The sequence below is a fragment of the Gymnodraco acuticeps genome, unplaced genomic scaffold (genome assembly GCF_902827175.1).
Source record: "Gymnodraco acuticeps unplaced genomic scaffold, fGymAcu1.1, whole genome shotgun sequence".
Classification (NCBI taxonomy): Eukaryota; Metazoa; Chordata; class Actinopteri; order Perciformes; family Bathydraconidae; genus Gymnodraco; species Gymnodraco acuticeps.
The window spans coordinates 55,321-68,860 of record NW_022992223.1 but is presented as its reverse complement, the minus strand read 5'-3'; the positions used below and the strand labels follow the sequence as shown (position 1 = coordinate 68,860).

Genomic DNA, 13,540 nt, shown 5'->3' with positions numbered 1-13,540 from the left:
GGGGAACAATCTATTTGATTATTGTGTGTGTATACTCAAGGCATTATTACAACTCCCCATCACCACCTTTTTTATTTATTTTCCATTTCCCTTTTAATTTGACTCTATTTTGTATTTCAATGTTTTTGTTATTATTTTAAAAAAAAGTATTATTTACTAACAGCAAGGTTCATCTGTTTTTCAGAATAAAATAATGTTATAATAAATGAACAAAATGTATAAGTCCAACATTGTTTAAAAAACGGATTTGTTGTCAGGAATGTATTGTCAGAATTTAATAATTTTGAAGTTTTGTTCCTCCATCTATTCTCCAGGTTTTCCGCAGCCTACCGTCCTCTGACGTGCGGAACATTCTGGATCTGGAGGGCTTCCTGGCCGTGCCCGGTCTGTGCACCGAGGACCCGGCGCGGGCTCAGGAGAAGCTGAAGAAGATCCGCGGCTTCCTGGTCCAGTTTCCTCTCGACTTCCTGTGTGAGGAGAACCTGCTTCCTCCCATCGGGTCCAAGGAGGCCATGATGCCCATGGAGGTGTGGACCTGAGGAGGAAGCACCCCAGCCTATACGGTCATGTGTTCACACTCAGCAAGAGTAACGCATTCAGGTGGATCAAAACACACTCTGGTGACATTTTGGAGGTCAAAGTGGCAGAAAACAGCTTTTATTTTTTTGTTTAAGCCCAAAAGTTATTTGTATAGCAGGCAAGAGAGATAAAAGCCTTATAAGTAGTTATTATAAGCAGATGTTTGATATCCTTTTTTTTATTTGGGTTGTAATTGTTATTTATTATTAATGTAAGTGGTAAGATGACCAAGCAGATAATAAAGAAACTTTGAACAAGTAAATGAAACTAAAATCCTGTAATCTCGATTATAAACATCCATCACTTTTTAAAGACCGACTTCATCTCTAAATAGTGGTTTAAGATAATCAGGATAAACTGTTTTAATATTTTTTAAGTCAGCGGTGCCAAAATCGTCTTTTATTTTAGTTTTAAATGCAAAATTGTACAACAAATATAACGGCAGAAACAGCAATTAAATTTGTATATTTTTCTAATTAATTTAAATTTTAACTTTTGGCCTGTAAGCCCCAAGTTGGTGTTTCTTTCGCTGTTGGAACTACTATTTTCGGGTGTAGCCACAATCTAAGATATTATTCCAAGGGGACCAATAATACAAATATACTCTAAGTTGTAATAAAGCAACGTTTTCCTTTTAAGATGTTCATGGTCACAGCTGCTGATCCTAGAGAAGATCTGCATGTAACACTTGAACAACAGCAAAAAATGTTCTCTTTATTAAGGAAAATAATACATCTATATTTTTTTAGTTTTTCTGTTTACCGCCAGCAATGACTTCCAAAATGGCGTTAGCTGTGGTTGTGGACAGAGCCTCAGTACCAGCAGTGCCACTGAATGCACATGAATTACATTACACTTAAAAAACAAATGCAGAGACTTTCAGAACTCATATGCATAAATAATACATTATTGTTATAAAACACACATGTACATGCAAACACTGCAAGAAGTGGACCAGAAGACTCCGCAGTCCCTGGACTAAAGTTTACAGAATATAGTAGAAGAAGAAAGGTAAAAATGGATCCTCACCATCAGAATATCACTTTATCTCCTTTTTTAAACATTTCGCTCCTTCTTTCTCCAACAACACTATGCAACGTGTAGGACCGGCAAAATACACTAAAATAACTTTAACTACCTACACCTCAGCCACCTGGCAACGCACCCCCAGCGCCGCACCTCTCCCATTGCAACCTCTCCTCCTTCTCCCCTGTGGATGCTCTCCAAGTGGCCAAACTGGTCAGCTCGGCCAAGACCTCCACCTGCTCCCTGGACCCCTTGCCCACAGCCCTGGTCAAGGACTTCCTACCCACCCTCTGTCCTTATATGGTGGTTATCATCAACGCTTCTCTGGCTCCTGGTATAGTCCCCACCAGCTTCAAAATGGCCTCAGTCATGGCCTGGACCCGACGACCTCCACAACCACCGGCCGATCTCTGACCTTCCCTTCCTAAGTAAAACTCTGGAAAGAGTGGTCGCCGGCCAACTCCATCTGTACATGTCCAACCATGAGCTCTATGAGCCCTTCCAATCCGGCTTCAACACAGCACTGAGACCGCCCTCATCAAGATCACCAACGATCTTCTCATTGCTGCTGACTCTGGCCGCCTCAGCATCCTCATCCTCCTGGACCTCTCTGCAGCGTTTGACACCATCTCCCACACCATCCTCCTCACCCGCCTATCTGACCTCCTAGGTGTCACTGGCACAGCCCTGTCCTGGTTCACATCCTACCTCCATAACAAGGAACAGTTTGTAACCATCAATGGCTCAAATTCACCCCCCTGCCCCAGTCAATCACGGTGTACCCCAGGGCTCTGTGCTTGGCCCCCTCCTGTTCACCATTTACATGCTCCCCCTCGACCAGATCATCCGCCATCACGGACTCAATTTCCACTGCTGCGCTGATGATACCCAATTATATCTCAGCACTACTCCATCCTCCCAGCTCCCCCCTCAGTCTCTCGTCAACTGCCTGCACGACATAAAAACCTGGATGTCGTCCAACTATCTCAAACTCCACAGCAGGAATACGGAGCTCATGGTTGTGGCACCCAAGGCGCTGCTCCGGAAGGTTGGTGACTTCATCCTTGAGGTTGACTGCTGCTCCATCTCCCCATCTCCTGAAGCCTGCAACCTTGACTCCACCCTTTCCTTCCACTCCCACGTCAAGTCTGTTCCCAAATCTGCCTTTTTCCATCTAAGGAACATTGCCAGACTCCGACCGACGGAGTCGGTTGCAGAAACCCTAGTCCATGAGTTTGTCACCTCCCGCTTGGACTACTGCAATGGTGTCCTGTTTGGGGTCCCCAACAAAACCCTGGTCAGGCTCCAGTATGTTCAAAACTGTGCTGCCAGGGTACTCACACATACAAAGCCGTGGCAGCACATCACTCTCACCCTCATCCACCTCCACTGGCTGCCGGTCAGTCCCGCATATCCTACAAAGTCCTCCTCCTCACCTACAAGTCCCTCCATGCCCATGCCCCCCAGTACTTATCGGACCTCCTCCGCCCACATGCCCCACCCCGGAACCTGTGGTCTTCAGACTCTGGCCTGCTTACCACCCCCACACCAATCTGCGAACCTTCGGGGACAGAGCCTTCAGTGTGGCAGCCCCCACCCTCTGGAACGCTCTCCCTGCGGAGATCCGCAACATCCCCACGCTTGACGCCTTCAAAAGGGCACTCAAGTCCCATCTGTTTGCGAAGGCCTTTGGCCCCTAATCTATTTGTTGTTTTGTCTGTCTGACTGTTTGTTTGTTCCTACTCCTGTTCTTCTTTGTAAAGCGCCCTTGGGTCTCATGAAAGGCACTATATAAATCCAAGCTATTATTATTATTATTAATGAAGAAGAAGCCGGATTTCGCCATTTTGTCTCATATTTCTGAAGACTTGCTTTAAATATTTATGTCCAAAGTGCCAAAGATGAAAGACAGTTGCCTGATGTTGAAACAGAACATCCTTTATTTTACATTCCTCATACTGTGGATCTACGTTAAGCCTTAAGTGACCTGTTTTTATGCTGTTTGTAGCTTTTTATTTCACCAGTCTGTAATTTCCTGATCGGTTTACTGGAAAGAACTGTAAAGGGGAAATGTGTTTTCTCTTTTTTTGCTTTCCAATAAACTGCAGGAAATTGCAGAAGTCTATAAAGTGCTATGGTTCCTTTTTAAAACTACATAACCCATATATTCATGCATGATACGTTTACTACAATGCTGTTTCAACAGCTTTGGCCCCTTGAGTTTCTGCTGCTCCCTTGTGGCCAAAGCATATCTGCTTTTGCAGGTTTTTGTGGTTATATCAAGCTAATTGAAGTTGAACTTTGATAGTTTTTTTAAAGATACAAACGATAGCCTTCCCACTGTAAACTCTATGTTGCAACTATTGATCAGATTTTTTGAAAAAATGCTGTCTATGGATTTCTATATTTCTGAAATGTCTTGAATTCGTCAGCACGAATGTTTCTCAGTGTCTTCCTCGTGATCTGCATGATGCTGTTTTTTATATATATTTGACCCAAAAAACAAACTGGATGATACTTGTAGTTGACAGCATGACAGCAGCTCGTTGCCATTCAACATTACAGATAAAACGCATGAACCCTGCAATGGTCGCCTTTAAAGCCATGGACATTATCGATGCTAACAGTGTGCCTGTCTTCAAGCTGTGTGTCCTCCAGATACACCTCTCTACTGTTAATATTTATGGATAATGGGACGTTAAATGCGCTGTTTAATCTTTTTCTCTACCTCCCTGTGTTTCTACCTCCTGCTGCAGTGCATGTTTTACATCTTTGTGATAAAAATCACGAACATTTTCAGTTACCCCACAATTCAGCCAAGTAAAATTGTCTTAAAAAGGCAATCCATATGTTAAAAGTTTGCGATTATGTGCAATAACAACCATCTAAAAGAAAAGGTCTAAAAACAAGCAAACACCGAATTCACAAAGGTGGGTTTAATTTGTTTTTGATTATTTATTAGTGATCAGGAGCACCTGGTGTTATTGAGGTTGAGAAACGCTCTCCTGTGTCTTCTCTGTCTGGCTTTTAATCACTGTGTCTCTATGAAATTGCACTATTTGCACAGACTGTTGTTTTCTTGTTGCGACCCCCGGAATGATCTGCAGTATCAAGTCAAGTGTTGCTTTTTGTGAAATGATGGAATAAATAAACTATGTAATAAGTCATAATAAAATATTCTTCAGTTTTTCATTCAAAATGTGTCCTTGTGGTGGTAGTTATACAAAATTGTTATAAACATGATAATCCGCGTACAAACAACAATTCCGCTTTGTATATGATTTGTTGTCAGCACTTTTAGGGTGTTATTTATAGACCTCATATAGTGAAATGTTATGTAAACCAAATATATGAATCAGTAAATACTTTACAGGTTCATAATTTGCTCAAAAAACAAGTAGTCTGGTATAGAAAGAAGAACATAATGTTATTTAAATGAATTTGTCTATGATTAAACTACCAGAAAAGAATAAGCGGTATTAAGTCAAATAAGTGATTTATATATATTGTGTTTCATATATTTTAGCATTTGTTTATTTAAGATACAGTTTTAACATTTCGTTTATTTTAATCCAGACCATAAACAGAAAACGGAAAAATGACTGGTTCGAAAAACACAAAATAATAAAATGATTGCAGACACAAACATCAAATAAAAATCACTCAAAATTGCTATAATAATTGTATTTAATTTGTTAGGATATTTTCTGACGAATAGGCAGTGTCATTATTTTGAAGCTTGAACTACGAACCACTCTAAGCTAGAAAGAGGGGGCATTGGCTGAAGCAGAATCATAAAATTGAACCATTATATAAATAATCAGGAGTTTGCATCAGACCAAGATAAAAGTCACTATAGGATTATTTAAGAGCATGAAACATTTGTATCACTCCCCTCCTCTTCTCTGAATAGTTCTCCCTCTGCTCTTTGTCCCTGTGCTACTAAATAAAAATATGTCACTGATGCAAATAAAAAACAACTTTATCCTTAGAAAACCTCCTTTGTCCCTACTTCCTCCCCCTGCAGGAACCTCTCATTACACCACATGATGGAGCCAAAGAAACACAATCTGAGTCCTTTTTGCAATTATCCAGTCACTTTCATCTTTAAGGTCACTAGATGTGGGACTGTTTATGTTGCTAATGCTGTTGTTGTTGTTGTAAATGTCACTTTGTTTTCTCTTACATGACTATGCACTGCAAACATTTTTGTTTTGTAATTATTTATTTTACTTGTTCGAAATATATTATTTATCAATCAATCAATCAAGGTCAATCTAACCTCAAATCTTGCAATCGTACTTGCATTTGAAATATGTGAACCCACCCAAAAGCCCACTGATCTGGAGACATTAAAATGAACCACCTTACAATGCAGTGCAACACAATGCAAATCTGTGTGAAGCTTTTGATGTTGACAGAGTTAATTTTAATGTGCGTGTGCGTGTGTGCCTTTGCATAACTGAAGAGGGTGTGTCCTGAGAACTTATTGTCGGTAAGTACTGTAAAAGGGAACGTGACCTGGCTCGCACTCATAATATGAATTGCCGTTTACATCCTTAAACATAGTGTTAGATAGAGTTAGATAGAGAACATAGAGTTATTTGCTCATTGAGTGGAAGGACATGTTGTTATTCCACAGTGATTCAGGTGTACAGTATGTGGAGATTTAAGAGCATGCACAGACAGAAACATAACTTATTCTCGGAAATGTTGTGACTAACTTTGTAAGCTGACGTTACAAATGAATATTTATTCATCAATTACTCACCCAGTTTACCTGGAATTTGTGACAACACTTAGTTTTCCTCGCATGCCTCCACAGTTACTGAAGAATACAAAACAAAACAAATGTAAAAAAATGTTTTGCAAAATTAAAGATGATCTGTAACTACACAAATGCATTTCAAGTGAATACAAAAATAGATTTAAGTAAATGAAAGTAATTTGTGAATATCTTTATCATTTACACAGGCACTTATTATTAAATAAATAAATGTATTAATTTTATAAATGTTTTAAAATATTTTGGGGATTTACTTTTCCAGATTATACATACAAACTGATTGTCAATCAGTTCATACAAATAATATCGTACAATATCTCCATAAAAGAAAAAAAGAGACAAGTCTGAAATCAAGTGGTTGTTTACACTGTCCCTTGACAAACAAACTAAATGTAGTATCTTGTCTAGTAAAAAAAATGGCTATCCCATGTGTTCGTTTGCCCACAGACACGAATGGACCTGTGAAATCAGGACTGTGTTTTAAAGCACGCATCTGCAAATGTGTCCCTGCACGCTCTGAAACCTCAACATGCACTGATTGAAGGTGCAGTTATATCTACAGGTTAAAAGGGCAGGTGTAGTTCCTGGTGCTGAAGAGGAAAATCAACATAAGAGGTTGGGCTTGAAATGGAAAGAGGAACCTTTTCTGTGTGACTGTTAAGCTGTGGGTTTTTTGCTTTTTTGTTGTGCCTGACATTATAGTCATGGAGCAAAGCATCAGATTTTGAACACTGATTGCTGTTCTAAATGTATTTCCAGGATCCCTAAATGCTCTTTAAACTGGATAAAATATTCAGTCTTCTGTTTTTCAACAAAAATGGTACAGGTAAAACGTAAACCCAAATATAAAATATATATTCCAAAGGAAAAGTGGAACTGTATCACACTGATAGATCTGCAGACTTCATGCAAACACTAATGTTTTAATGTCTTCATCAGAGTCAAGGAGGACACAGATGCACACACTGTATATAGACCTGGAACAGGTGTGCAATTCTCATTGGATAATAACTGGGACAGGATTTTAAATCAATTGGATAATGGATCTAAAAGTGGGAGGTGCCTTCAATCTGCAACAGTGTCTTGTAGTTACCTATGGTAGTTTCAGATACAACATAGTAGGGACACAATACATGTTTTACATTTCGCATTTACTGTTGATACATTTTGCTGAATTGGAAAAATTAATAAAGTGATCACAAAATATATATATTTTTGTATTTATGTTGTTTACAAGTGTTTTACAAAAAGAGCAAATATTAATGTTGTTTACAAACCATCTGGTAACAATTAAATATACTGTTAAAAGCCTCTTTTTACATTTAATTTAACGGTCGTTAGTAATATACAAAATAATAGAAAATTAGATGCTCCTCACATGGCACTATCGGCAAGACTTAAATGTTCCTGTAATGTGATATAAATGAAGTGTGAAAATGTCCCATGGGGGGGGGGGGGTGGCAGGTTGGTGCTCCCTACTGACAGTTAATTCATGAGACTGTGACCTGCAGCTCTGATGGATAACCACTTAGTTTTGTCTTTAATAAGCTGCCATACAGCCAGGAGCAGACCGCTGTATAAATGTGCCTCCTTCAAGGTGTGTGTGTGTGTGTATGTGACATTGTGGGCGTCCCTGTCTGTAGCGCAGCCTCCTTCAGGCCCCTCCCGGGAGCGCGCTGCTGTTCCGCTTCACAGGCGCACGGACGGACTGACGGTGTGTGTGCTCGCTCTCTCCGCGCCTCTGCTGCTGCTGTGCTCCCTCTATCTCTGTGTGCGCGTGCGCCCCCCCCTCCCCAATTTCTCTCCTGTCCTGTCCACATTGGGTGTGGAGGTGGAGGTATGTAGCACCGGGGAAGAAAAATAGTGGCGTGTTATGGCACTGTTGGTTTTCCATACCGGATTCCCCGCACCGAGCAGCATGTAGCACCTGGAGCCGCGTTTCCCCCGAAGAAAGCATCGCCTGAACGAGGATTATTCTGGGGGTGGGTTGGGGGATTTATTCCTTATTTTAGAGGAGTGTTAGTGTGTGTTTCCCCCGCCGCTCTGCACCTCCCGGTCGATGGTCGTTGAGGAAGCTTCCATCTTGAGATCTACCGAGAGCACCATGGCGAGCGACTCCCCTGCGCGGAGTCTGGACGAGATAGACCTGTCTGCACTCCGGGTAAATGTCTTCCTGTGTGAGCGTGCATGTGGCGTGTATGTGTGAGCGTGCGTGTGAGGCTTTTGAGCACCTGTCCCCCCCATCCACCTCCAAGTCTTTCCTCCCTTCTCCATCATCACCCTCTCCCTTATCTACGCGTCGCCCTGCAGCGATTGAGGAAATAGCATAGATCTCGAGGCCTCACACCGACCGTCCTGTTGTTGTTTGTTGTTTTTTTCTTAACAATTGGGACGTGATGTGATGAGGCCCTGGGCTGCTGCTGCTGTGCGTGTGTGCGTGCGTGCACAAACACGCGTGCGCGTGCGTCAGACAGCATAATAGATGCCGCTGTGTCTGTGGGGCAGATGTTAAGCTGCCTGCTCAGTGACAGATCACACACACACACACACACACACACGACAGAGGCATACAGATGCACGGACATGCACGCGATTTCTCTCCCTCTCCGTCACACACACACACACACACACACACACACACACACACACACACACACACACACACACACACACACACACACACACACACCGTGCATAATAGCGATGATAACCGCAACAGCAGCGAGTTCCGCCATTTCGTGATGTTGTGGCGACAGCAGCATCAGTGGCTGTCTATGGCTCTGTGCAGTGTGTAGGAATGTGTGTGTGAGAATTTATTATTTTGATTTTTAGCTCAAGATTAACCAAATACTGTGTGTGTGTGTGTGTGTGTGTGTGTGTGTGTGTGTGTGTGTGTGTGTGTGTGTGTGTGTGTGTGTGTGTGTGTGTGTGTGTGTGTGTGTGTGTGTGTGTGTGTGTGTGTGTGTGTGTGTGTGTGTGTGTGTGTGTGTGTGTGTGTGTGTGTGTGTGTGTGTGTGTGTGTGTGTGTGTGTGTGTGTGTGTGTGTGTGAGAGAGAGAGATTCTGTGAGATTCCTCTTTCTTTTCTCTGCTTATGCAACAAAGCTGTACCTGCAGAGCAACACTCAAGTCTGGACATGATCGACCGGGTGGGACTGCTTGTCTGTGTGTGTGTGTGTGTGTGTGTGTGTGTGTTTTACTGACACACACACACACATTGGAACTGATAAAGGCACCTAGACAGACAGACAGTTCTACATTCTCATATAAAAAGAGGAATCCTGCTCACTTCCCTCTGTGGCATGATGACTAGAAATTAGGTCACGGAGGACGGATCAGAGAGAGCTGGGGGGAAACATTTAAGTGTGACGCAAAGCCTGTCACAATCACACACATGCTTCCTGTTTCACGTCCCAGAATGATCTCCTCTAAAGTTCACCTTCCTTAGTTATGTACCTCCTTCAAAGAAAGTCTTCCTCATGCACAATAGGTCTGAAGTTTTATTTCTATGCTTTACATTCTTTGCAGAGGTAATGTCTTTCTTACACTATGTCCTTTTCCATTATTTAGACAAAAGGAATTAATTCAGGATGGAAAAGTACTGCTTTTTATTATTCTCCTTATAATTTACACCCTGGGACTTGTTTTGTAGTGTTGGCCAGGTCAGGAGGATGAGCGGTCAGGTTGTAAACACACCAAATGTTTAGAACCACTGATGTTGAAATGCACATAAATAAAACAATTTGTATCTGCCCTTACAGCCAAACTGTCTGTTAGGCTTCTCCACTGAATACAACAACTGCTGCAGAAGACTAAAGATAAACCACACGAAAGTTCTATCATTATTTTAACATTTATCCTCATTACCTCAAAAACAACACTGTACATCGTGCAGACAATCCTTGTTTGGCTGCCTCTGAAATTATTTAGCAAGGTCTCGCAGGACGTACTATCTGCTGTGGAAGACAAAATAGAGAAAAGTATCTGCTACCAAATCCAAAGTGTTAGATGTTGTGGCAAGTGCAAAAGTGAGTCGAATCAAACCATGAAGTGGAAATGAGGCCAAAGAGGGTCGAGTTAGAATTTAGTTTTAATTTAAAGAAATAAGTCATTAAAAATGTTTTGTTTTAACAACTTACGAGTTCACAAACTATTGCCATTTTCTTTCTTTATCTTAACCTTTAGTGTCTTGGTTGCCTCACCCTCACTTCACTTTACAGACATAACATATCCTTCCTTAACCTTAACAGCAAGTATTTAAAAAACATTGGATGCTTTGGATTTTGCTGGATCTGTATTGTCTGGGGAAGTGAACTATTAAATGTATTCTAATGACAATCATTCTGATCATGTAAAACTTGTGAAACGTATTTCATGACTGCACTCATTATATTCATGATACTGGGTGAAATGTAAACTTGTGCACCTGTGTGCTAAATGTCAATGTGAAATTCACTAGCATGTTAAGCTGCTGGCAACTTGCAGGTGTTTAAATAAGACTCAGATCCTGATATCTTTACTTTCTTCTTCTGTGGTGTTTTTATTATTTGTGTGGTCCGACAGTTAGTAAGGGCTCTAACAGGCATGTAAAGGTGTTTGTGTGCGTGCACAACACTTGTTTGTGTGTGCATGAGGTGCGGTCTTCCAGGATTAGATGTGCTTCTGTTTGACCTTGACTGAAGAGGAACGCTGCTTTTTAAGCTAATCCCCCTCAGGAGGCTCCACTGTAATAGACAAAAAAAACACACACACACACACACATACACACACACACACACACACACACGCACACACTAATACCATACATACAGGAACGTTTAAAGATTAAGATCTGTTTTATTGAATTTAAATCAGCATTATGATTATTTACTCTGTGTTTGTATTTGCATGTGTGTGTTTGAATTCACCTTCTGGCTTTCGTCTGGATTTTCCTTGGCCATTGTCTGTGGTCGTAGTCTGCATTTTACTGTTTGCAGATGTTAAAGATAGCTTTGGAACCAGTGTGTGAATACTGCACATCAATACACACTGACCTCCATCCTATTTAAACGTTTTCATCGTTCTAACACTTGAGCATGACTAAAGGAGAAAATTGCCACCACTCTGTTAAATATAATTCTAGAAGGCCACTTTGAGAGTTCAGACCTCAGCCAAGGCCATGAATCTGGAAGTGGAAAAAAAAATCTGAAAAAAAAGTGTATCCGCCTCAAAGTTTCATTGGTTCGTTATCGGCTCACACTACAATCTCCCACCAAGTTTCATAAATATAAGGCCAGTCATTTTTTCCGTGAACCTGGTAATTATTCAACTGAAATCTGATCTCAAAATCGTACCTATAGCTAAACCAACAAAAAGTTGGTTTTAACAGTTTAAATTAAAGGAAGTTGGGCATAACTGATAAAATAATAATACTTGTTACTTGACTCCCCTGTAAAAACAGTGTTAACTAGTAAGACTTTGTGATAATAATAATATAAGCTGTAGCTTCCTATTAACAGCATAGCCTCAGAGCTCTGTTCTTGGTCCCCTCCTCTTCTCTTTATACACAAACTCGCTCGGATCAGTCATTAGCCCGCATGGTTTTTCATACCACTGCTACGCTGACGATACCCAATTTAATTCTGTCCTTTCCCCGCTCAGAGACCCAGGTCGTCGCACGCATCTCTGCTTGTCTAGCAGCTGACATCTCTCAGTGGATGTCTGCTCACCACCTCAAGCTCAACCTTGACAAGACTGAACTGCTTGTCCCACTCTTGACCTAACAATCAACATCGGCACCTCTGTTGTTTCCCCGACTCAGACTGCAAGGAATCTGGGTGTGACCCTAGATAACAACCTGTCCTTCACTGCAAACATCGCTGCTACAACCCGCTGCTGCAGATACACTCTTTACAACATCAGGAGGATACGTCCCCTCCTGACACAGAAAGCGACACAACTTCTGGTCCAGGCTCTCGTCACCTCACGCCTAGACTACTGCAACTCCCTCCTTGCTGGTCTACCTGCATGTGCCATCCGACCTCTGCAGCTCATCCAGAATGCAGCGGCTCGTCTGGTCTTCAACCTTCCAAAATGTTCCCACGCCGCTCCTCCGCTCCCTTCACTGGCTTCCAGTAACTGCTAGAATCCACTTCAAGACAATGGCCCTTACTACATCCAGGAAATGGTTAAACCATACACCCCAGCACGTGCACTCCGCTCTGCATCAACCAAACGGCTCGCTGCACCCTCACTGCGAGGGGGACCCAAGTTCCCATCAGCAAAAACACGTGGGTTTGCTATCCTGGCTCCAAAATGGTGGAATGAGTTCCCCATTGAAATCAGGACAGCAGAAAGCTTACACATCTTCCGGTGCAGACTGAAAACTCATCTCTTTCGACTCCACTTCGAGCGATATAATTACTAACAAAGCACTTATATACTAATAAAGGACTCGCTTATCTAAAGCCAGTTGAGTAGCACTTGAAATGTTTTTGGCTCTATGAAACCTGATGTACTTATATGATTCTGTTTTCTTCAAGTTTGTATCTTCTTGGTCGAATGCACTTATTGTAAGTCGCTTTGGATAAAAGCGTCAGCTAAATGCAATGTAATGTAATAATTGCAGGCACTTTGTGCAATTGTATTTATTTTATACAAGGTATATGTTTGCGTTACCCACGCAAGAGAGGTTGCCTAAGCCATTCTTTTTTTGTGTGTGTGGTTGTCCAAAAGATGAATAATAAGCTGCACAAATGTACATTTTGTCTGGATGATGGATTTCTTCCCTGTGGCAGTCTGATTTTGAGTTTTGTTTGATTTTGTTGTAGGACAAATCGGCATTCAAAAAATATTTCTCAGTTAATATATTTTCTCTGAAGGACTCGGAGATTACTTATTGAGGAAATAATGACAGTGTGATGATACAGGGGGAGACTTTTCACAGGGTAATACCACAGGTATGCAGTGAGTGTGTGAGAAGGTCAAATTCCTCACACACAAATTCCTAAATCCATCCTGTGTTCAGTTTCTCCTGACTAACTTAGTCTTGTTTTTTTTTCAGGATCCAGCTGGTATCTTTGAGCTGGTGGAGCTGGTTGGAAATGGCACCTATGGGCAGGTCTACAAGGTAAGACTTTAAAATATAAACTGCAACCTATGTGTAAAGCTTC

The 13,540-nt window shown here is 41.5% G+C and overlaps 2 protein-coding genes across 5 annotated transcripts in view; both read left to right on the top strand.

The window, feature by feature from the left end:
• The window catches only part of pld1b (phospholipase D1b), a 44,083-nt gene extending 39,279 nt beyond the window's left edge, over positions 1 to 4,804 (top strand). For all 4 annotated transcript variants that reach the window (XM_034206038.1, XM_034206039.1, XM_034206040.1 and 1 more), the window contains one exon: positions 315 to 4,804. In XM_034206038.1, coding sequence (XP_034061929.1) covers positions 315 to 539 — 225 coding nt within the window. In that variant the 3' untranslated portion in view covers positions 540 to 4,804. The remainder of the gene's footprint in view (positions 1 to 314) is intronic.
• A 3,280-nt stretch (positions 4,805 to 8,084) lies between these two features.
• LOC117539759 (TRAF2 and NCK-interacting protein kinase-like) overlaps positions 8,085 to 13,540 on the top strand; it is a 50,175-nt gene continuing 44,719 nt past the window's right edge. Inside the window, 2 exon segments of the mRNA XM_034206046.1 lie at positions 8,085 to 8,552; positions 13,432 to 13,497. Coding sequence (XP_034061937.1) covers positions 8,451 to 8,552; positions 13,432 to 13,497 — 168 coding nt within the window. The 5' untranslated portion in view covers positions 8,085 to 8,450.